General features: G+C 40.2%; 1 protein-coding gene across 1 annotated transcript in view; it reads right to left on the bottom strand.

Annotated features, from left to right (window-relative positions):
• Positions 1-22,150, bottom strand: part of RET (ret proto-oncogene) — a 289,942-nt gene that overhangs the window by 64,332 nt on the left and 203,460 nt on the right. The window contains exons 9-13 of the mRNA XM_079311877.1: positions 14,118-14,292; positions 13,584-13,675; positions 13,393-13,477; positions 13,012-13,249; positions 11,944-12,234 (exon numbers count right to left, since the gene is read on the bottom strand). Coding sequence (XP_079168003.1) covers positions 11,944-11,989 — 46 coding nt within the window. The 5' untranslated portion in view covers positions 11,990-12,234; positions 13,012-13,249; positions 13,393-13,477; positions 13,584-13,675; positions 14,118-14,292. The remainder of the gene's footprint in view (positions 1-11,943; positions 12,235-13,011; positions 13,250-13,392; positions 13,478-13,583; positions 13,676-14,117; positions 14,293-22,150) is intronic.

Raw genomic sequence — 22,150 nt, forward strand, 5'->3', positions numbered from 1 at the left:
TTGAACATGCAAGCAAACCATTATCTGAAAACCTTTCTGCTTTTGACAGTACTTTTGCATTGACAGTTTCCTGTTTTTTCCTAAGCTGTTTTCCCTCATCCAATAAAATTGGTATAAAGAACAGAAAAGAAACAAGCATTTTAACACCCACTTTGTGGAAATTTGCCCAGGTATGTATAACCGGTACAGAAACTGGAATGTAGCAACTGAATTAATTTCATTGTGTTTTTTTTATTATTTTAATTTCTTATCTCATTGACAATTTTTTAAAGCTCATTCTTGCTAAATAGGGTTATATTTTGGAACTCTGGTCAACCCTGAATCCATATGGACATTTAACGAAAAAGGTACAGGCTAGCCTTTGCACAAAAGGCTTCAGTGTTGTTACCATTTTGGCAATATCCTCCCTGATCCAGGGGTATACCTATATCCATTATCTGGCAGAATCTAAGGGCATTTGTAATTAAAGCTGACAGAAAGAGGTGTCTGGTGCGAAAAGGGGAAAATGAGGTTTTGCAGTTTCTCTGAATCACCTCTGCCATGATAATGTTCTTTCCTATCTTTTTAATGAATGCAGAAAAAGCTAAGGCTCAATGTTTTCATTCTATTGTGAGACAGATTGGACTCACAGGCTATTCAGAAGTTAAATGTGGAAAAAAATCCAAATAAAACATTCCTCCCAGACAAAATCACATGTCTAAACAATCACACAGATGCTGTGACAGTGTCTGCACTCTCTATCAGGACATTTGGAAAGGTAATCACGCACCCAGTGCAATTTCATTTTCAATGGCAGCTCCACACATTTGTAGGTTTCTGTCCAAATGCCAGAAAAGGTGACAAGGTAACAATTCTGCTTCAAATCAAGACTAGCTAGGATTGAGTTTAGTCCTTGGAAAGGAGGAACAATAGTCTTTCTCTTCATAGTGATTTCCTCTGTCTTTCTTGCATTCAGAGTGAGATAATGTCACACTGACACATATAGGGTAAACAAAAATCTTCTAAAGAATGGGAAATAGGATAACACTACAGGATTGCACCATATTCCTCTGGAGTTTTGTAAAACCCCTTATCACCAGCTCCTTCCAAGAGACCAGTGCTGCCAACCACTAGTTAAGTAGCTCATGTCCCAAACCCCATTCTACATTAAGCACATTTAAACAAACATTTAGATTAATGAGAAACTATAATAAATGGAAGATGCTAACTGTGAAACAGAACCAACAGTAGAAAAACACAAGCCACAGTTCTTCAAAGATCAAAATCTAACAAAGCATTGCATTGAAAAAAGGGAGAGTTCTCAGCAGCTGATGTCAAAGACAGATAAATGGTCCTGGCAATTGCAGTTTAGGATTCAGGGTGGAAAATATTGACAGCAGAGTTACAATCCCAGTGCTAATTTTTTTCATGGTCTCTCTGCTGCCATTAAATTCTCATTTAACAAGAACTGCCTACCAAATCATAAATCCAGTTCAACTCTTAAGAAAATGGATCTTCAAATCCTGTGTCTACTTCAACAAACATCATCACTCCAATGCATTTCATTTTTTATCTGAAGAAAACAGCACTCTCTACTCTTCTGGGTGACAAGGTTAGGCCATATGTACACAGACTTTTTCAAGGCCTTAATTGAAAATACTCAGTGCCAGTGTGAGGTCCCTAACTCACTGCCTGGGATTTGAGAATGCTGAGCATGGAATTAGAAATTGATTTTTGAGAAGACAAAGACCACCATATATCAAATATATCCCTGGGGATATTCTGAAAACCAGAAACTCCAGAAGCTCATCTTGACATCAAAGGCATCTATCTCCTGTCTATTCAGCTGTTGGTGATTAACAATGTAAGTATTTTGATATTAACTCTCAAGTTGCATTAGCTGCAGACTAAGTTATCATGATCTCATAAGGAGCTCTGATTGACCAAACACCAGACATTAGCTTCAGCAGACATACAAAGGCTGCACTTGTCCTGTTTGTAACACCCCTAGTATAAAACCATAATAATTTGAAGGCAGAAGTTTCCAAGAGAGGTCCTCTACTCATCCAAGGCAGGATTGATTATACCTAACCAACACCAATACACTGCTGTCCCACCTGTTCTTAAGAGACTCCCAAACAACAGAAACCCCACAATGACTGCAAACAGCAGATCCTTGTAGCTCCCTGCTACCAAAAGATTTCCCTTATATCACTTGCTATGTCCCAAGTGTTTGTTTCCACCATTAATCAATTTCCACTAGTACACCCACCTTTGTAATAGCTCTGCTTGAACTGAAAAATTTGAACTCTGTGCTTTCTCATGAATAAATAATGCCATTCATTTCTATTTTTCTTCAGCATTCCTAAATTTCTTATTATTATCCTTTGCATTCCAAGAAGTATGAAGACCAAAATGCACCATTCAAAACTGGATACTGCCAGGCATCATCAGGAAATAAATTACTGTGTCACATATGACTATGTAGTAATTCTTATACTACCCTACATACCATAACCAAAGTTTACCAGGGAAAGAAGAAAAAAAATCTCTCATCATTAGGACTCCTTATCAACAGAACATTTTTATAAAATAAGTAAAGTCCTTGCTACCAGTCTTATTACAATGATGAATATAACTACTATATTCAATCTTAACCGAGTTTTTAATGACCGATCTAAATATTTAAATAATGTACATTTTCTTTATTGTCTCCTGGAGTTGTGTTGTGGACAAAAAAATTCTGAAAGGCCAAAGTAGAGACTTGCACAGATCCATCCCCTTTGTTTTCTAATTGCCAGGTATTACGGATGGCTCTGCCATGATGCTAAAATTGCCTGTGCAAAGACAGAGAACAAAATTCTTCCAATAAACTAAAAATTTGACACCCAACTGCATGATGCCAGGAAAACAAGAACTTAAGAAATTATTAGAAAAATTATAAAAACACAAATAAAAATAGTCTACAGCAGCTAGATTGAAAAAAAAACCAAACAAACAAAAGGTGGAGGGGCAGAATTCAAAGCTAAGAAAACCTTGGGCTTTCTATTATTGCTTATTTTCTTCAGACATTTAATGCCCTAAAACCTTTGGTCCAATATTCACTTCAAGTTTTATTAGATGAGAATCTAAGAAAACAGTTAAAAATAAAAACCTTTTTCCAACAACAGGCTCACTTCAATGCCTCAGTAAGAAAAAATAATTTTATAAATGTTTCTGGTTTTCACAGAGGTTTTAAGGGTGATCTATCGCAGTCTCTTAAGATGATCCTGTTTGTTGTTAAATATACAGAAACTAAGTTTTAAAGGTTTGGCTTTTGTCTCCCTTTTAAAATAAAAAAATTCTGGAAAATGCATGTTATGAACTCTCTCACTAGCCAGAAAGTCCTCAGCAAAGCAATTTTAGACAACTTTTCTAATCTTCACAAAGGCAAAAGTTTACTAAAGCAATAAAATTCTTTAAAATGCCTTCTCATCTAGAGCATGTCAGCAATGCTGAACTGAAATGTGCAATAAAATTTATATTACAGCCATATTGTTTCCCCTTCATTACTTTAAAATGTGCACGTTCAAACCCAAAATCTAAACATTCCCAATGCTTTTTTTGTTTCATAACAGCAATTAGGATGAGCCATTTTACACAAATCATCTACCTCAGTCCTTTTTTACTTCAGCATCCGCAAGCTCGGCTAGAGAAAGCTCTACTCAGAATTGCTGAAAAGCAGTAATACAATCATAATTTTTTAAATATTTGTTTCTGTATTTCTCTCCAAATGCACTGTGACTATCAAAATACAAGTGGGGCACCCAGTACACGACTCCATTCAAAGGCAGCAGAAGCAAGCCAAGGTGTACCAGAAACCGCAGCCAAAAATCTACAGCCCAGGGAAACAGCAGTCTTAAAGAAAGGCTTAAGGGCATCTCCCCTACTCTAACAGAGGAAAGTTAGATTATTAAGGCTACTGATTAAAACTGTCCAGTCTAAAGAATCACTCTTGCTATACAGACACACATAGAACTTAGCTCATGCTGTCAGTGAACAGTATTTCAGATGTGTATCTCAGCCTAGTCATATTTCCAAGTTGTCAGGAACACTGTACCCAAACCTCAAGTGACAAAGGAGGACAAAGACATACAAATCAGCTCTAAACAAACTAGCCCTGATATTGTAAACCAAGGCAATAGAGAGTTCTGTGCAAGCCAACCTCATCTACATGCCTGAGTAATGACATGTACAACAGTTTCCAAACTAGATGAATCCTTGTATTGTCCACGCAGTAAAAGAATTTGAGATGTTATTTTGCCTGTTGGTGTGTTGGTCCCACAACAGGGAATCCTGTACCTCAGAGCCATTTTAATGGTTAGACAGCACACACCAGGAAAGGGGAACTCAAGATCAAATGGGAGCAAAGAGAAATCTGGCACCTGAGTGTACTGCCAGAGAGCTTTAACTTTGGGAACTGTGCAATTCTTTACAGGGCTTTGATGCAGCAGCCCCAGTCTAAAATGCTTTGCTGACAGGGGATAAAATTAAGCATATGCCTAAGTACTTCAGAGATGTGAGAAGGCTTCACTCAAGTGTTTTACAAAATTATGACTTCTCATTGCAGTTGCCAAAGCACTTTGTCTTGTTAATAATCACCACTAGACACTCTCTCCAAAGGTCCTGTCAGAACTTCCCAGCTATCACAGTGCAATTTCACATGGCAGCCAATGCTCTCCACCCAAATCTACTCTCTGCCACTACTCACAATTTCAATTTTTGCGGTTTTTTCCTCTGGAAAATAAACTTCTTTTCCTATTAAAATAGAAACTTCAAGCCTTTTCTTGATGAGAATTCTTTAGATTCTTTCCTTTCCCCTTGCTGTTATTCAGATTTCATGAACAGCACACTTTCAACTTACAGTCTTGCACACCACAATTCAGCAATATAAATGTGTTCATATAATTTCCTAGTGCCTGTTCCCATGCTGTGTAAAAGAAATCCTGATTGCTGCCCTGGAGTACATATACATTTCAATCCCTCTGGTCTTCCGAGATAACTGACTGCCATAAACATATGCATTAATCATTCTATGATTAATCTCCAGATACACCCATCCAGCTAGAAATAATTAATTAATTTAATAAGCTTTTTAAAGTCATAGATTGTTATGGACTAAATTTCAGTAAACAATAGCTTTTCTTTGACATTATTTTATTTTACATTTTATTCACATTAATCCAAATTATTACTCCCCTTCTTGACCAAGCAGCAGTCAATACCTTCCTCCCAAACAAACAGCAGCAACACACAGAGCTACTTTTAACAGGAGAGGTTAGCTTTAAAAAACACAGTGGCAGGGGGTGGAAAGAGAACCTAGAGAATAAAATCCAGTCTCAACATCTTGTGAACCATTGGTATTTTTTATATCCTTACTTCTCTTTGCACAGAAATACTTGTCTGCTTTAAGACAACAGGGCATGGAAGGACACCACCTCAACAAAGACAAAAAAATCCCCAGAAGCGAACCTGTGTAGAAGTACTACCTCTTAAGGGAGTCAAAGGAAGCTGCTCCATACCATCCTTATTAAGGGTCAAACAAAGTGTCCTTTATGCAGGAATGGTAAAGAACTACCCACAATAATGCTTCTGCTCTTCCCAAATCCAGAGAAACTATTACTTGTGTCTTTAGACCACTCAGAGATTTAAGTCTCATCTCCAAGACACCTTGAGAATGGCACTGACAGGACCACAGGATGCCTGCTGTAATTCAGTGGCAAAACTAGCCTTTAAGGGGCTTCAGAGATATATGAAATTCTGGTCTATTCACGTCAATATGAGTCTTTCCATTTCCCAAGTGAAAAGAAGAGATAATGGAATTGTCCATATAAAAAAATGTGGTGCCTCTGAATTAGGAGGAAAAGCTAAATTTAATTTTATTATCTGAGATTGAAACTTGTCTCACTTAGAAAAGAGCCATAATGGACACTAAAAAAAAAAAAACAAAACGACCAAAACCAACCAAAACCCAACCACCCATTACAGCAACACAAGCAACTTTGTTATATCAGTTAAATATATTGTTTAATTAGTTTTCTAAATGCATAGGCTGAAAAGCCATTAGACAGCCATTAGGAGCAATATATCCATTTTCTTTTTACAATCACCTGATTTACAATCAGCCAAATTTCTAAACTAATTCAGTCAAACAACATTTCTGGCACTATTACCCCAGCAAAGTTTCCAATTCCCTTTTTTACTCTGATCACTGTAATTTTCCCTTAGGCTCTAAAGTACTGATGATCATCTTCATTTCAGCAGATTTACAGAGCATCTCTTAGGTTAAAATGTTCCTAGTATGTTTATGGTCTCATTTCAAGATCCAGAAATCTGAAACTATTTAGCCATTTTTTATGAAGTAATCTTTAAGAAAACCAGCTTTGTGATCTCCTTATGTGGGGGAAAAAAAGAGACCACTTTAGATAATTTTTAAAAAAATCCTGAGCTTCCAAAGGAGCAAAATCCATCTGGTTATTCACACCTCAGCTGATTTCCTATTTTGTTAACAAAAACTTTCTTAATATAATAACTTTATTAACTAGCAACATATCTAAATTAAAACTTGTCAAAAGGCTCACAATGACTTTGCCAAAACATTGTGAAATATCTCATTTTATCTCCCTGATAAAAGAAAAAAACCACACTGTATAAATAAAGCTTTTGAATAGATTTGATTCTACAGTTTCTCTGATGCTGTTTTTCATTGATGCATTATCGCTCCAGAGATTCTGTAAAGTTTCCCATTGTTTTCCCAACTTTGCATTGGCTCCAGTATAGCCCAGTTTGGAACTGTGTTAGTCAATCAACAATGCACATGACATTCTAAGGATAAAGTAAATGATGGTGATACTTTACAGAAAACAGAGAGAGTGTGAGACGATGAGTAAATGTGTAGCACAGCTGTCAACTGAATTTGAATCCTGATCTAACCAAACTAATATGCAAACCTCAAATCTGTCCTTCTCCCACATTAATTGCTGTTTTTATCCTGCAATGCTTCAGTTGCCTGCTTTCCAAAATATAAGACAGTTAAAAAAAAAAAATCATCTGGAGAATAAACAATTCCAAAGTTTCTTAAGAACCTTTTGGTGAATTTTTAAGCTTTGCTTCTGCCAAACCAAACAAAAGTAGAAAGTAAGAAAGAACTAAGAACAGACTACAGCATGAATGTGCCTCAACCTGGAAGATGATGCTCTTAACCTCCCCCTTACTCCCATAGGGAACTCCACCTCTGCTCAGGTAAGTTTTGAAGTGTTCCTGATACAAATACATTCAATAAGCAGTGTCAGGCAACGTTTTACATTTCAAAACCAAGAGATAATTGCGGTCCATCACCAGCTGGCACCACTCGTGGCTCAGCCAGAAAACTGAAGTTTGCCAATGTCTGAACAAAGCAAATCCTCTCCTCACCGCAGACAGGCTCTAAATGACCTTTACACAACAAGGCTCTCCAGAAAACACCAAGCTTCTATAGCATGGATTTCTTCCAACCCATGGCATATTTGTGTTTGCTAGGCTGCTTTATGGGAGAGAAAGCAGCCTGGAGGAGCGGGACCAGCAGTGCCAAGCAAAGCATGAAAGTACAGCAACAAGTGAACAAATCCTTTCCCTCCTGCCAGGGGCCAAACTGGGGGAAAGGGAAGAAATGAAAATTAACAAAATACATGTGTTTTCACCAGCTTTTTCAGTAAAAAAACCAAAAATGTAAGGGACTGTGACATGGCATGCAGATGGAAAACTGATAGTGGGCATGCTACTGAATATGCATCTTGCATTCAGGTGCTGAACCCAAACTGTCATACAGAATGACTGCTGATGTTAATGCTATGAAAAATCTTGTCTGTTAATCAAAAACTAACAAATAAGCTTTAAGCATTAAAATGCTGGCTTTTTGTTATCTTCGTATTCATTTCCTTTATACTGTCTCTATGATAGTAACAAAACCCTTGAATGAAGCCAAAGACCAAGACTCCAACTAACTGACTGGGAGAAATAATCAAGCCAGTAGCACATATTGCCCTGACTGACACCTTGAGAAGGCAGCACATAACAATGAGAAGGGAACTAAATATAATACAAATATGGATCCAATTAGCATGAATTTAAAAAACCCAACACAGTAAATTACTTTCTATGAAAGGGAAAATGCTGCAGGAGGTGAACTTCAGTGCAAAATTTCATTTGTGAAGAAACTGGAAAGTGAAGGAGCTGACAGTGGGAGTAAAATGAGGGGAGATATGAAGCCTAGAGGGCCAGAGAGGGCCCAGGCTCCTCCCTGGTAGGAGTGCTGGGATGAATCTCAGTGAGTGCTGTGCCAGTGAAGCAGCAGGTGACACAGAGAGGACAAGTGCCACCCAGGGAAGAGTCAGAAGGTAAGATGATGAACCTCTGGGCAGAGAAAAACAACAAAATAGGAAGGAACCAAAACATCATTATTAATACTCTTTCCTATCAAAAAGGTTTGAATTTCCCACATAACTCTTTGATCCTTCCTGATTTAAGACACATAAGATCTACTGAAGTTATTCTCATGGTCCTCCACAGATTCCCTTTGCCCACAGTCAGTAATAAAACAGAATTTTATAATGTAAAATCCTGATCATATATTATCTGACCAGATAGCTGTTAAAAAACAAAAAAAAGCAGGCATATAAATTAAGTGTTATGAGTTCCTGACTCATGCCAAAGGTCTGTGCTCCACCCTTTGATCTGATCAGCACTGTTTTGATCTAAAGGTTTGAGTGCACAGGAGATCTTTCATTTGGCAGAATCACATAGGTATTCTTTTCCTAGAGAAAGCACCCAGTTTCTATAATGAAATACAAATATTACTTGAAATATCCACACATGGGGGAGAAGAATGTCAATATTTGCAGTTGGTTTCTGAAGTTGGTCTGTCCTTGATCTGGATGCACGAGCTGAGCCTGGACTTGCTGTAAATTGTAACCAGTCAAAACATTAGCAGCAATCCTAGCAGCAGGGAAATGCACTGTAAGAATCGATCCCAAACAGTCCATAAATGAGTATGAGAACTAGTACATCCATCAGTAGTTTTATATTACAGTCAATAAAATAGAAAAAAAGTTTGAATAATCTGCATTCAAGAGCACATCGTTGAGGTAGGATACCTATCATTTCCATAAGCAGGTTTCCCTTCCAATTTCACGAAATTTGCATAGTGCAATGCTTACAAACTGTGTTTTATTCACTGAAAAGAAATTATCTCATCAAAACTATTTTCTTTAGTAACAAAAATTACTTTCCAGACAAGACAATCCTACCAAGTCTTTCCCACGGGCACTCTTTACTACATTTAACTGAACAAGGTCTTCCTCTGGTATCAGTGAACTTTCAAAATCAAAACTCCAGCACCAAACAGCCAGGCAGCATGATATGCAAGTAAACACTCTGAAGTCTTACAACTGACAAGATGTAAAACTTTTGAAAAAGACATGTGTACACACCACAATAAACCCCTGCATTTCTTTTAACTGGTAAAAGAGACAGAAGCTTTTCTTTCATTTGGGAAGCAACACTCCTTTTATTTTTGCTATTTCTAGGCTACTGCATGTTAAGAGCAGTGCCTGCAGGAGATTCACGCACTGTCTGTGGTGCAAAGCGCCAAGGCTGTGCCTTTCTGCTCCAGAACAAATGGTCCAGTGTGCTTTTCAAAACCCACCAATACAAAATAACCAAATCCAATCCTTCCAACCAACAGCATGCTCACCAGATTGATTACACCAGCTCGCTATGTAAAATGCCTTTGGGTTTGTTGTGAGCACATGTTTTATGAACTACAGCAGTTTTGAGCTTTCCAAAACATCACATTTAGATAAACCAAAGATGTAACAACAGCAACTGAGTGCAAGGGTATCCCTGCAGGTAACTTTGGCTGGGAATCCCTTTGCTCTAAGAGATTCCTTCACAACACCTGGCAAGAGCACAGCAGTTACCACTGAAGGATCCCTGGCTTTCCCCTAGGATGGAGCCCAGTGAAGTTTCAGTGTTCCCCATGAGGGGAATGCATCATCACTCCTAAGACAGCTCTGTTTCTAAACTAGAACTCTGTGAAGGCAAGGGTTTTGCTAGCACCTCCATCTCACCCCTGTTGTAAACTCAGGTCCTACTGCATAAAAGCTAATTAGCATCACGCCTAATCAATGTGAAGTAGTGCTTCTCTACCAACAGACACCCATTGCTAGCAGCTGGACTTCTTGAAATAACTATGAATACAATTACCCTAAAGTGTGGACATAAATGTATACAACTTTTCTTCCTCATAGTTTTAGTAGAAACTAAGAGGAACCAAGTATTAAGCCTCAGTAGTCAAAGCTGAGAGCATAAGAAAAATATTTGCAATTTTAAGTATAAACAAGCAGTATACAAAAAAAACCCTATTTGGCAGCCTACTCTACTTGAATAAATTAGCTCCTATAATATTCCTCCAAACTATGGGCAGATCCAAAAGTTAACAATTTATGGCTACATTTAATAATAAAAAGCCTTTGAAACTATTTCCAACCGCTGAGGTCTGATCTTTATAAAATTTAGATATCTATATTGAGTGGAGAGAGCACCTTTCCCATTTGAGAGTTTCAGAATGAAATTCATGTAAAGCTGTACAATTAAAAGTAAAATCAAATGGTAGTCCAACTCAAAGGGAAATGCTTCAGGAAAAAAAAAAAAAAAAAAGCCATATGAGAAAGCAGCTCCAGAGTTCCTAACACCAGTTAGGTCAGGATGTGCAATAATCTGGGGTATCACAGCATGAATCGAAGTCAGCTCATCTGTCCAGCTTAAACAGAATTCACTGAAAATAATCTTCAAGCAAATGCATGTGAATCATTTTGGCTAATGAAAACATACCCCTCAAGCTGAAGAACTTACGTAAATTACATTTCTCCTAATTCTGCCTAAAACATTAAAGAAAATGGATTTGCCAAAGATAAAAGCAAAGTAGGCATGATAGATCATCCATTAGCAATACAAGTATGGCTAATTCTTCTTGACAGTGAAATGTCTTGGGATACAACCCACTTTATTTTTTTTACTAGATGTGTGTGTTTAGATGCAGTATATCCTACACATTTTATCTCCTTATATCCTAGATTTCTCTACCAATGAAATTTTACAAAGATCAGGCCTTAACAATAACATATTAAGAAGAGAAAAAAATAAGGGCAACTTACAGTATACTAAAGAAAAAAAAAGGAAAAAATAAATAGGAGCTTTATAATGTCTGTAAGTACAGAAAGTAGTTTGTGCGAATTAACACAGTTAATCCAAATTAACAAAAAGGAACAAGTGACACACTTATAGGGAATGACAAGGGCAGAATTAATACTGCACTCTACTCACTGTTAGACCAGCTAGTAACTACTGGGCTGGTTTTGGCTTTACTTTTTTCCATAAATGCATTTTTGGTGTGCAAGGTTGTACTGCATTCTGTAGCATACAACTTTGATTTATTCATGTAAACGTCAGAAATCCATCAGCAAACAAAGCCATATGGAAGAAAAAGAGATATAATGGATTTTCTGTTTGCTTTAGAAACTTGACATCTGTGGATAGCATCATGTAAGTTGCAATCCAATCACTATGCATATTCTGGTCATTTCATTTACCAATCCAAAACGCATTTTACCTGACGATACAAAAAAGCTCTGGGAGTGGGATAACAGAGAAGAAATCACGTTTCAAAAACTTAGAATGGGAATATACTTCAATATTTTCCCTTTCACATAATAAATTCAGAGAAAAAGAAACTCACATCTGTTCCAACTTAGCTTTTTAAAAACGAAGAAACCTATCAGGATTATTTATATCTTGTCTGTATTCGCGGCAAGATTTTCGGAGGCGGCCGGAGCCGCCGGTGGCAGCCGGTCTGGGCGAAGTTGCCGTGGCGGGCTCGGCGGTACTTACCCCCGCAGAGCAGGAGGCAGCCGGCTGTCCGCGCCGCCGAGCGCATCTTCCCCGCGCTGCTGGCCCCGCCTGCCGCTCCGGGCGCGCCGCCGGGCTGCGGCCGCTCCGCGGGCTCTCAGGCGGGCCGGCCCATGGCCCGGCCGCGGTGGCACGCACGGAGCCGGGCAGGCACGGGACGGCCCGCGCCGGGATGCTCCTCCGCCGCTCCTTCCCCGCTCCGCTGCCGCCCCGCCGCCACCGGCCGGGAAAAAAGCGCCTCGTCCCCTCGGCGGTGCCGTCGCCTCTCGGGCTCTGCGGGGAGAAGCGAAGTCACGAGCGCAGCCCCCGCTCGGCCGCCGAGCCCCCCGCGCTGCCCGGGCGGCGGCACCGCCCGGCTCCGGCCAGCCCCCGGCCCCTCCTCCGCGGCCCGGCCGCTCTGCCCGGGCCGCCCCGCCCCGCCCGCGGAGCCCCCGCCCCGCGCATCCCCGCGGGCAAGGTGCGGGGCCGGGCGGCGGCCCGGGGCACCGCCCGCCTCCCCCGGCCCGCGGCAGCGGCGGGGCGCGGGCGGGAGGAGCGGCGGGCGGCGGCTCGGGGGAGGAAGACGGGCGAGCCGCGCAAACACACCAGGTGCGAGACAAAGCGGGGACAGGCGCTGCGGCACCAGGATGTACCCGAGTGGCCGCCTTCCCCGTCAGCCGAAACACATTAAACGTGTTGAATAATTAATCCTTGGGAGAGGAGACAATTTTTGCTTGATGGTAGGAGGATGCTGTAAGAGATGTGCGCTACCTGGCAGGCAACCAAAGTAGCCCGGAACGCACGCGTCCCGCTGAGCGGCGAAACGCCACTTTTAAACCGCAAGCGGGAGAGGGGGGTGGGAAATCCAACCGAGCCAAAGCAGAAATACACTTTAACAGGTCGAGCTCGCCGAGAAAAGCACTCCGAAAAAGCCGCCGCTCACAAACACCGCCCCGAGCCCCCGCAGCGCCCGGGCCGCCCTCGCTCTGCCCCGGTGCCGCCGCAGCCCGGGAGCCCCGCGACGGGCGGGCACAGCCCCGAGGGGCCACAGCGATGCTGGCAGAAACAAACCCTGCCCCTCTGCCAGCGCCCCTCCTGTCAGGGCATCTTGAACCTGCCGAGGAGATATTTTCTACTCCTCTCCCGAAAGCTGCTGCTGCTTCCACACAGCCGCGCTGCTCCGGAGATCTGGCCGTGAGGATTCAGACACGGATCAGCAGCGTTCCGCTTCCCCAGCCTTCGCACTCTGAAACGCCCAAGCAAGGTCAAGTAGACGCACAGAGTGGATTGATACTCAGTGCTGTTGCACCTAGGAAGAATGGCTATGGCTTATTTAAAAAGAAGTTAAATAGGAAATTCTCTCTAGATTAGTGAGGACTCTGCTTGCAATACACAGCACTTCAGGGGGCAAAGTATGAGAAATTGCCCTATCGGAATGGTAAATGAACTAACCTATTTTAACTTTTCTGTTAGATCTTCATCAAGTTAGATCTTCTATCCATAAGACTTAGGAAAACAATAAGCCAAGTCGAAGCAACTAGAACTGTAATAATGAATTTGAGATGAACAGTAATGACCACCATTAAGTAATTGCTTTTGAAGCTGCCTGTCAGATAGTATAAATTAAACTTTTGAATACTTACTCACGTGTCAAGTGTTTGTGGGGCTTTTGCAAGTGCTTGTAAGAGGGGGCTGAGAAGGATACTTGGGAAGTCTCCATGAACCAAAGGAAAGTCTATAGCAAGGAAAGCAACACATAAAACATTAACATTAAATCAATGCTTTGTGGAGAAATGTCTTACGTTAAGCTAAGCTTTATCTTAAATCATATTTAAAAGCTCGTGCAGTATACAAATCAATATTGATGCCATCTAAAATACACCACTATCATCTGTGCTGATAAATGCCAGTTTTCATCCAGGACAAAGTGACTTCTTGGAAGAATTTCAAGGACTTACAATCTCTTCTGGCATCTCAGCAACTGAAGCCAAAGCTGTACTCTTCTGCCAGCTTCAGGCTCTGCTCCAGCACACTAAAACTGGTTTTAGATGCCATCATGTTCGTCATACAAGCAACAGAAGTAAGGTCACCAGAATAATTTTTTCATTTGATTCCCAGGCTTTTAAGCTAAGCAGTTTTATGTGTTTTCAGAGGATTGTAGTTTTCATACAATATACCTGGAAGAAACTGGCCAACTTGGATGAGACCAGGACTAAATACAGGTGTCTTCTGTGTTCCAGCTACTGTGATCATGGCTTTCATGTTATGTAGTCACCCTTTTTCCTGGAGCTGTTGTCCTTTATGGTCAGCAATGGTATACTGAAGAAACATAGTTCATCCAGGAAACATAGCCTACCATATGGAAGACAAAAATAACATAACTGCAGCATCTCTCAAACCCTGCAAAAGCCTATCAAAATGGAGGCATTTTAAATTTTCCACTTGAAATTCAAACTTCAGGATAAAAAACTTAAACCCTTCCTGCCCAGCCTGGTTTCCACATCCCTGAAGAGGCCCAACACAGGCTGTGAACCATCTGCCCTTGAGTTTACAGGAGCAATACAAGCCTATAGCAACCATCTCCTTCCAACAGCTAACTTCTGCTCCACTATGCATAAAATACACATTCACGTCATTCACTTGGTTTCTTTGTCTGAAGACCTTTTGAGAGCTGAATGAAAATCAGTGCTAGTAAACGGGGAATAAAAAAAGTGAGGTGTCCTTAATTTCCCAGACAAGCTCAAGCTTTACAGTGACATCTCCCATCACTCTCCTAGCAGAAATACTTTGGAAGTAAATCAACACTTTCCTGCAGGCTAATGCAATTGTGAAACTATGGCTCATACTCCTTCTCTTTCCCCCCCTCCCTGCTTTGACTCATTTATTTGGCACAGCAGGCTGAGCTATTAAATTATTGTAGGTTTTTCTTTTATAAAGGCACCCTGAGATGTCTTGATACAATAATGCTTCCTGAAACTGATGCTAATTGATAACTGTTTCTTGGTTTCATCAGAAGTCATGTTCATTTTGCATCAGGGCATGACACTTGAGAACTGTTCCACCTTTCTGTGTTTTCTAAACACTCATGCATGAACACTGAAATATTTTCAGGTAAAACCTCTCCTAAAATATTGTATTTAAAATCCAATTCTTGATCAGTCCATGATTTTAATACTTTTTTCCCCCCCATACTATGAGGTTGGTTACTGTAGAAACTCAGTCTCAGGTGCTACTGTTGATCACATAGAAAAAAACTAGTTTAAAACTGCAAAAACAGGTTATTGACATTCAACACTATTTTTTGATCAAACTGTCAAGTCTTTCATACAACTATGGGGTGACACTCTACAGATACTCTTCCTGAGTTAAATAGTAATAATAAAAGGACAGATCAAATTTTGGTCCTGACAGTGACAAAGAATTTGTCTGCATGTCACATTTAATTGAAGTTCTTATATACGTTTTTCCACAATCCCTGGGCTTTATTTTCCTATCCTTCTGCCAAATTTCTTTCTTTTCTACTTGTTAGATACAGCTGACATAAACTGCACAGTATCCACGTTACCTATTTAATTTTTATTCTCTTGAGAGCACTGAAAGAGCTGAAAACAGTGTGTTTTCCAAAATACTCATCAAAAGTGCTATGAATTGGCTAGAAACACTGACTACCATAAGGAAGCAGCAAGCCTGTGCTAGGACATATCTCCATCATGGCACCTACAGAAGGGAACCAGGAAGCTATTTCTTTCAAGTCAGGAGGAAAGAAATTATTGTGGATAAAGTTCTACAGACTGTCCTGATAACAAGAAGTTTAAGCAAGAGCTTAGGGTTGTCCAATAAATAGATTTCAAGGCAAAACCAGGATTCTTGTGGAAACAGTAACAAGGGACTGGCATAACTGAAGATGCTGTACGAGGGAAAGCAGAATAGACCATGAGCCTGGGCCAGGACCATGACCAGGAAGAACCAGTATCCTCTGGTGACCTGACAAAGCTATCCCTCCTGAAAACTGGCTGCACCAGGACTGCCCTTATCTGACCTCACTTCTTCTTCTTGGCAATAAAATTATAAGTTCCTCCAACAATAGCAGTTTGTGTCACTGTAAATGTAATGCAGAGCCTTTTTGAAAATGCATTAATCCACAAAAATTACCTGATTCCTGGCCATCAGATTGTTTCACTGAAAGCATAAACTTAGCTATCAAAACCATAATGAAATCATAAATCACAGGCTCAGTGTCTGGTGCCATCAGAAGTCAGTCATTGATTTATCTGAAATTTTCACCTGCTTGCCCTTATTGCTGCAGGTTTCCATGAAATGCAGGATATCAATGCTGGAGCATTTCCATCCGAGGTGGAAACAAATTCTCCCAGTATTTGCAAACAATGGGTGTTTTCTTGTTTCAATTCTACACAGAATTTCATATCATCTTGCATTTGTATTGTTACAGCCCTCTAAAGTGACAGGGAATAAAAGCTCCGTTTTCATGTCTGTGTTCTAAGGATTGTCCTGGAAGTGCCATGGATGCATCCATTATGTCAGAAAAAGGCATCTGGGTGAGAGGCAATGTGATACACACTGCAGCTCAACTGTTGTACTTTCAGTGATGCAAGTTCCACAACTCAGTGGAATCCAAAGTTATATTTCTGTACTCCAGTGGACCAGCAGGATTTCAGGGGTGAGAGTGAATGAGGATGCAAACCTCTTGCTGTGATGATGAGCACTGCCTCGTGTGAGAGAGCCTGCAACCCTGGTGTGCCTGCAGGACACCCAGCAGAGCTGTGCTGGCGCTGTCATTCCACCGCCCAGGAATATCCCCAGCTGGCATCAGGGACAGCAACAGGCTGATGACTCATGGTTAGCTCATTTAGACACAATCCTTTTTGCCTGGAACCATACTATAACATAAACCCAACAGTTGTAACCCACAGGCACCTTGGCATTGAGGCTCTACATTTATCCCATTACTCAAGAGGCTTTAATTTCCCCAAGGTATTAACAGATACTGGCATGATAAATCTCTTCACATCAGTATGAGCAGTAAAGTTCTTCTGAACTTTGAAGGCTGGATTTTTCTGGCTTTTAAACAAACATTTGGGATCTGCCTGGAAATGTTATGAACACGCACAAGGCTATTCACATATCCTCCATCAGAATCTGAATGGTAGGGGGTAGATATTTTTCCAACAACTAGTTAGAGAAATACATTGAAATTGGCAGCTGATAAATTAAAACCAGCTAACAAAATAGAAAACATCCTTTGTTGACTCTTCTCCAGGTCCATTTCCAGCAGATAATACACTACTATGACCATAACAATAAAAATAATATTTTCATCATAGTTTCTTAGAATTTGGTGTCAAATATAACAGCCCACATGAGAGATGTGTAACCTCAATTCCCTTCTTGTTTATAAAGTTCATGAAGAACCTCCAGCCTGGGTTATGACCAACGCAGGCTTCCTGCTCCCTGCCAGCTGTAGTACCCCTATAGTGGCTTGGGGGAGGTGAATGTGTTGGAGAGTGATTCTGTCCAAGGTACAGCCAGCTTTACCCACTACAACTATTTCTGGAGTTTGTAGGTTACCTTAAAAACTACTCCATTATGAATTTAATTAAAAATAGTAGCAGCCAAATAAAGCTGTGATACATCCTAAATGACCAGTAAATGTTTGTGAAGCTGAACTTTCATTTTATTTTTTCATTCCTTAATATTCTTGGCTGTTGAGAACTTGAAAACATAACCACTATAAATAACATAGAGGTTTCAAACCTGAAAAGCAAATATAGTTAGCAAAAAAAAGACGTTTCAAATACCATCATTTTAGAAATAACTAATAAGGTAGAGAAAGTAACTCAAAATATATATAAATATTTGGGTTTCAGTGTGAAAAGCAGTTAAATTGGACTGTTCTTCCTTGAACAGTATCAAATCTCATATGCTTTAAGTTCAACAACTAAGCTCCAACATCTTTCAGGTCTAACTTTGCCTCAGTGCTCCTTAGGAGAGGCACAACCAACTTTCCTGAGGGAGCCAAGAAAGACACCCCAGCAGTGCTGCTCCTCCTGCCAGCTCCTGCCACCCACAGCAAGGCTCAGTGTGTGACATAGTGACAACAAGAGGGTCTTGGTTGTTTCAAACTTTCATGGGCTCAGAATAGAGGCACTATAACTAATATTACTGGTGGGTTAGCCCCAGTGCCATCAGGGGAAATGGTGACCTGGGAGTTTTCAGTCTCCAAAATCATCAGGTCAGATTCTGTCAGGGAAGAGCTGACAAAATCATTATGCCGTTATGAGTACAAGCATGAAGGCACACCAAAGTTAATGAAGAGAAGATCACATTCAATGGAATAACAATTAATTTTGTCATTATAGGAATTAGTATAAAAATATCAGAATCAGGACTTATAAGGGACTTCACCTCTAAGTTAACCTGTATTGGGTCCTAATCTGATTTACTTTCAGCACCATATGTTACTAAATTGTAATCACTAGAAACCAGGAAATATGATCCTGTATAATTCAAGAGATCTGGATTCACACTGTACTGTAACTTTAAATATATGGTATCATGGCCATAAAAGAGAGCACTCAGTCAGGTCACACATCTTCATTTGTGCCATGGTTTATAGAGGCACGTTTGCCCCTGTATTCCATCCATCTGACAGGATGTGTTTTTCTATTACACATGCACACGGTCTCTACATTTAAAGGGCATTACATTAAAAATGAAATCAAGAGCTTGCCTGTGAGGAAATGTTAGGACTGAGATTGCCCCATGCATTTTTTATTTGCTCACTGCTATGCCTTACAAGTCTCATTCAGGAACAGCTAGGAATGAGTGTCAGAACTAGTGCTGGAACTTGTAAATTCATCCAAAATGTAGAATTCAACCCAAAGATACCTGAGACTCAAGAAGGACTCTTTGTTTTTCCTGTGCATTGACTAAGCCCAGAGTCCAGTAAATGCAAGAATACACATGTACAAACACTCTGAAGAAAGGGGATGAATTCAGATTGAAGGAGTAAACCTTGTTTGTGTTTTAAGTACCTAGTACTATGATACTGTGGTTCTTTAATGTAGGCTTTTCCAGTATGCAATTTCCTAAAATATTTTGAAATTAAAATTTCAGAATTGTACCACATGGAGCCACACTGGGTGGCTGCATAAGTTACAAGATTAAATAAAAAAATAAAAAAAAAAGCATGCAATAACTCATATCTGTTCTTTACCTTTGGAATTTAATAATAATTTGAAATTTAAAAGGACTAGAAAGTTCTCAAAATCATCATAGTAAACAGAAAGGAAAGTGAAGGATGCTAAGTCTTGGCCAGCCTAGCAGGGAATCACCCTGTAGCACAAGGTCCCTGACCCTGCATGGCGCTGAGGCTCTGTACAGTGAGTGTTGGTCAAACAGCCACTCTGGAGATTTAGCAGAAAGTCTTCAGAAAGTGCTGAGGGTGCAAGTTCCTTTAGTTAGAGGCTTAATGCACAGGGAGATGTGGATTGATTTTTCAAGGAAATGGGAACAATCCTCTCTTCCCTGAGGTCCCAATTCGAAATGCTAGGTCATGACAGCTTTCCAAAGTATACACTGACACCATTTCTTTTCTAAAATATACACTTACCTATATGAAAGTGCAGAATATTACAGAAGGTTTATTTGAGAGTAAGAGGCAGGGTCTCTGTCCAGTTACCCATTACGTAGCACAAGGCTCTGACTTGCACTTTCTGTAGTAAAAACATCAACAACAGCACAAAATAACAGTAAATGGAACTCTACCTGTATAAAATATGTATTTAAAAGATTATAGAAGTAACAGGGAGGAGAGGGGGTTTGTGTTAGTGTTGCAAATCAAATCACCGAGGACAGTTTCATATTTATTTTTCTCATTTTCATATAGAAGGAATGATAGATTTCTGTTTTAGTGAAGTTATGCCTATCTTTAGACACATGCATAGAAATAATATAAACCCTTAGAAGTTCATTCTGCTATTCCTTTGTGCCTTGACTTCCATGAACTTAAAGAGCAGGAATCAGAACCCGGGGAGAAAGACAAGAGAAACTTTGAGTACCTAAAGCAGCTAACCAAAAGTAGGTTACCATCGTATTTTTAATTTATGTGTATTACAAGATGAGCTGATAGTCATATGTGTCTCATATTATCAACGGCTAGGTAGTTTCTCTTTTAAGTTACCAGGGTCATTTCAGCTACTCAGAGTGTTTCTGTTTCTTTGTTTCTGTCTGTTTCTGTTTCTGTGGAGCATCCTGTATCTTAGTTCAGAGAAATGTGTTATCCTTGGGGTTTCTCTGAAGTGGCATATATGAAGGAAACATCTTGTTTGTAACTGCTGCAACTCGGAGCCATTCCACGCAGCTGTTTCAGTTTTGTTAGCACATACAGCAACATTTGACTAAAACTGAGCTCAGGTAATACAAGCAAGGCCACACAAAGCGGTGTTTGATGCAGGGCAATAGTTGTGGGGCAGACTTGCCACACAATAATTGGAAGAGAAAGCTTGGAAATATTTACCTTTGTCCCTTATATTCTGACAAACAAAATTCATGAGATACAACCTGAGATGGCCTTTACTTCTATTACACTTTCTACACTGAAACACTGGTCAGTTAACACCTGGGAGAAACTGGTTTTACTGATCCAGGTGAAGAGAAATCAGGTAAATCAATCAACCTGCAATCATCAGTTTTACAGCTACAATATTTCCAAGTTAAACCAGACCTTTTCAGGCCTCCTATATCACAGCTCATGTAAACTAGGCACAGCTGGTCTCTCCACAAATAAATCAACCACTGGAGGAGTAACAAAATATATACAACTAAGGTACAGACAGGACAAAAGATTTGATTGAAAGAGAAACCGTGCAGTGAACCTAAGAAGTCAATTTAGAGAGTCTTGACATATTTCATCAACAAGTACTGAGGAAGTGCTCCCGTGGGGAAGGTGGTTTTGCCTTAAGTTTTTTCTACTGAATCCGCAGCAAATGCTTTGCTTATGGCATCTCTGAGTGAAAGGGATGTCTGGTGTATTAAAAGGCAGCAATGCCTCTAACCAACAATCATGGAGACTCTAAGAAATAAGGTCCTAGAGCAGAGAGTTATAGGGGTGTGGACATAGGAGATGCTGGCTTGTGCAGCCAGTGCAGTTTCCAGACACACTGGCAGGCTGGGTCTCCTGAAGGTGCCCCCACAACTTGTGGGGGTATCACAGAAACACCCTAAAATGATAAGGGATCCCTGTATAATACAGTGTGTCCCCCCATGTAATAGTAACTGCTTACATATTATTTTGTAGGGAATTTATCTGTACTCTACTAATCACAATCCCAGCTCTATTGGGATCTATAGTAGTGATGTTGTGTGCACTTTTTTCAGAGGCTGGTGTATGTCTACATGGAAAAGATGCTTAGTGCCAAATCAAATTAAACAAAAAATTGCCTGTTTGGAGCAAAGCATATATAGCTTTCTATGCCACTGGCCAGGAAACAAGAGAAAAGCACAGGTTAAAAGTACCTGAGACTGGCTCAATAGAGTCTTCCAAGAAGCTAAGCAGGCATTGCCTTTGGTGAATCTGCTTTATTTTGCACGCCTAACAATAATTCTTAACAAGATTCCACAGATTAGAGGACATGAAATTAAGCAGTCTACATTGAAGTACTGTGTTAGACATTAAGCTGACAGTCCTCAATACCCACTGCCTAAGATGCTAGTGGGAAACAGTGTCAGAACAGTAAGACATTCACAAGAAGGGCCATGGATTAAGTCCTTTGAACCTTGTTAACTATATTAAGGAAACACTGGTTGTCACCTGCTGACATCTTGTTCTGTGGAAGACTGGAAACAAGAATGCCTGCTCTGTCAGAACTGATTTCCAAGTCACTGAGGACTCGAAGTTTAAATAGACAGAAAATGACAGGAGACTGTAGCACAAACCAATTGGAACTACATTATCAGAGCGTGAAGTTAAGAGAAATAGCTTCTTCTAAGATATTAAACAAAAAACCTCAAATCACAACCAGAAGTAATCTTAAAGCACCTACTGCCTTCCAACATATTCCATTTTGGATGTCAAAGATTTAACTTTAGCTAAGTCTCCTACAGATCCCAAATTTGTGGCTGCTAGCGTAGGAGTCTTGCTCTGCAATATTAATCAAACAATTTTTGCTGGATGCTTTCAGACAAAGTTAAT

This window comes from Erithacus rubecula, assembly GCF_903797595.1.
Source record: "Erithacus rubecula genome assembly, chromosome: 9".
In the NCBI taxonomy this organism is placed as follows: domain Eukaryota; kingdom Metazoa; phylum Chordata; class Aves; order Passeriformes; family Muscicapidae; genus Erithacus; species Erithacus rubecula.